Source organism: Alligator sinensis, unplaced genomic scaffold (genome assembly GCF_000455745.1).
Source record: "Alligator sinensis unplaced genomic scaffold, ASM45574v1 scaffold215_1, whole genome shotgun sequence".
NCBI lineage: Eukaryota > Metazoa > Chordata > Crocodylia > Alligatoridae > Alligator > Alligator sinensis.
The window spans coordinates 1,498,994-1,501,961 of record NW_005842259.1 but is presented as its reverse complement, the minus strand read 5'-3'; the positions used below and the strand labels follow the sequence as shown (position 1 = coordinate 1,501,961).

The window sequence follows — 2,968 nt, the reverse complement described above, 5'->3', positions numbered from 1 at the left end:
AGTACAGCCCTAATGTTTGTTCCTTATGAAGGACTAGTGGTCTGCTCAGTGTGAAGTCATCTACTCCAATTGCTTGTTATGTAATTTAGGTGAATGAAAGCTCAATAGTTTTCTTTTTTTAAAACAGAAAGTCTGTGCTGGTTGTCTCATTTGCCTAAGCTGAGGACTGAGCTGATTTGTCCCAAATTCCAAAACATTTCAGTTTTTGGGTGGAGGTGAGGTGTGCAAAGGAAAATTTTAGGTAAAGTTGTAAATAGAGGGTTTGGAACTTGGATAAAGTGTAAAGGCTCCTAAAATATATTCCATAGATAACTAATGTAGTGCAGAGCTCTAATTTTGCATGGGGGAACTAGCAGGTCACTTGGTAGTAGTTCTCCTCCTTCCCAGCCATTAAACTGCATTAAAAGAAGCTAAAAATACACTTCTTCTTGATAGCTTTTTTCCATGCAAGCAGCTGCTTTAGTTGTCACAGGGATAATGTGATCATACTTGGAAGACAGTGTCCAGCAAGTAGTTCCCAGATGTGTAGGCCAGCCACAAAAAGTTGGAGAACCCCTGAATTAAATCATTTGCTACTATAGTCCCCTTATGTGACCTTTTACTAACAAGTGCATCAAATTTCCACTCCTGTAAAAATATTTAAAATGGTGCAAATTAAATACATTTCTTTTGTATTGCTCTGATTTGGTCACTTAAGGTCAGACGTTTCTTTCCTGTAGTCACTGGGGCTGCCTATCACTGATGAGCAAATCCAAGAGATGGAAGCCAACCTGGACAACATTGACTTCAAGATGGCAGCAGAGGAGGAAAAGAAACTGCGTCATGATGTGATGGCCCATGTGCACACCTTTGCACACTGCTGTCCCAAAGCTTCAGGCATCATTCACCTTGGAGCCACTTCATGTTATGTGGGGGACAACACGGTATAACAGTTCTTGCTTTCTGCACCCAGCAATTGTAGATGTGATCATTGAAATTTATTTCTGTAATCAGATTTTTTTTTTAAATCTCCAGTAGAACTTTGGGAAATATTTAGTTTTTCTTTTGGAGGTAACACCTCATACCTCGATCTCCCCCAGTGACCAGCTAAAAATCATGTTAGCTGGTGTCCTGAGCCATGTCTTCACAGAGCCTGAGTATGGCCATTTGCACTGCCTAATTGCCCGTCTCCAGTGTCCCACTGCAGAAGTTAGTAGATGAGCTAACTTCCTCAGCAATAGACCTAGTATTGATAGGGCAGCTGTGCAGATGTGGCCCTAGGTCTCTGACACCCCAGTATACAGAGTGCACTGCTGCCCTCCTTTTGACAGTAAGATCTATCCTTAACTTGAACTTATTAAAAACTTCTTGTATGTTGTCCGTTACTTTAAACTAAGGAAATGTACAATCATGAGCTTCATGAAATAAAAATCCACATGACATGTGGGTTGTGCCAGATGTTCCTTATTTCACTGACTTGAGAAATCAAGGCTACTTTTGACATGCACATTTATAAGCTTTCAGTTTTTGTGTGGAAGGTCTGGAATTGATTCAGTAAGGGAAAAGATTAGTCAATGGACAATAGAATGGATGAGAGTTTTATATTATTAAAAAAAATTACTTTCTGTTATTCAGTTTCAACCTCTACAAAGTGTTTTGGGGCTAGCCCTCTTTAAAGCCATAGGAGCCATAGTACATTTGTGCCTTTCTCCTGTGACAGGACTGTCCTTTGTCTGGTCTCCAGGGCACCTTGTACCTGCTTTTTTCATGTCACATCGACCCAGCTGTACATATTTCCTCCCAGAGGAAGGAAAACAGCTGTGAAAAGTGATCTTCTTTCTGAAGTGCACATTTTAAGCAGTTCTCTAGCAAATAGTGCCTGAACTTTGTGGGAATGCTAGGGTGTAGTGTCTCATTTTCCTGACCCATTTGAGCGCTATAAAAGTGAATCATGACCTTGTAAGTAGGAACAGGTCTCGTATGGCTTTGCCAGACTCTCTCTGCTTCACAGAGAAGTGACAGCCTTATGCTTCTGGACAAAAATCACACCCTCCTCTTAAAGAAGTTCCTTCTGGCAGAGTTTTAGTTCAGAAGCGTGTGAATTTGAGTGACAATTAGCTCTCTTAGAAGACTAATTTTGAAGGGTAGGGAGAGCTATTCAGTTGTCCATGTCTGCTGTGTGTTCTGAGAGAGGCAGGAATCTCTTTTTCTTTCAAAGCAGAATGGGGAATGAGATAGCGGATGCCTAGGAAAGTCAAACCTGAACGTCATTTTCTTACTCCTTTCAGGACCTGATTGTTCTGCGTGATGGCTTCAATCTGCTGCTACCCAAGGTGAGAGAGAAATCACGTGTACAGCCTCCCGGGAGTTGGCACTACTGATGGCTTTTGAGCAGATGACATGAACCATGATCTTCCTCTGGGTGGAGAGACAGGGTGTCTCTGGGATTTTCTGAGCACTCAGTAAAAAGTGAATCTTCTTTTTCTAAACCAGCCTTCCTTAAGGCCCCTAAAAGGGTTGTATGAGGGTATTTTGTTCCAACCTCTACTGCCTTGAAAAGGGAATGCTATTTGATTGAACCACCACCCTCCTGCTGGATATAGGAGCCAGTTTGTGTTGGCCATCAGTGTAATCTGTTTGTAGTTGCCATTTGTTTTAGAAAGCAAAACTTAGGTAAGGGATCAAATAAGGAATTACAGGCTTTTTCTCTCCCTCCATCCTTAGTATGCTCAAGCATGCCAGCTTTTGTACCAAAAGAACTCCAAGGTGCCTTTTAACTTCTCTCTACACTGCAATTCCTTTGTTTACACTACCTTTTTCTCTACCTTCTCCCATGTTCATCAGCTCGCCAGGGTGATCAGCCGGCTTGCCGATTTTGCTGAGAAGTATGCCAACTTGCCTACGTTGGGCTTTACTCACTACCAGTAAGTAGCCCAAGAGCTTCTGCTTTACTTGCATGGGTTACTCTTAGGCTGGGTTGTTCTATTAC

The 2,968-nt window shown here is 41.9% G+C and overlaps 1 protein-coding gene across 3 annotated transcripts in view; it reads left to right on the top strand.

Annotated features, from left to right (window-relative positions):
- Positions 1–2,968, top strand: part of ADSL (adenylosuccinate lyase) — a 20,097-nt gene that overhangs the window by 6,991 nt on the left and 10,138 nt on the right. For 2 of the 3 annotated variants that reach the window (XM_025208938.1, XM_006027670.3), the window contains exons 2-4: positions 720–923; positions 2,268–2,312; positions 2,824–2,903. In XM_025208938.1, coding sequence (XP_025064723.1) covers positions 720–923; positions 2,268–2,312; positions 2,824–2,903 — 329 coding nt within the window. Of the gene's footprint in view, positions 1–697; positions 924–2,267; positions 2,313–2,823; positions 2,904–2,968 lie in introns of all 3 variants that reach the window. The other variant, XM_025208939.1, reaches the window with a different exon arrangement.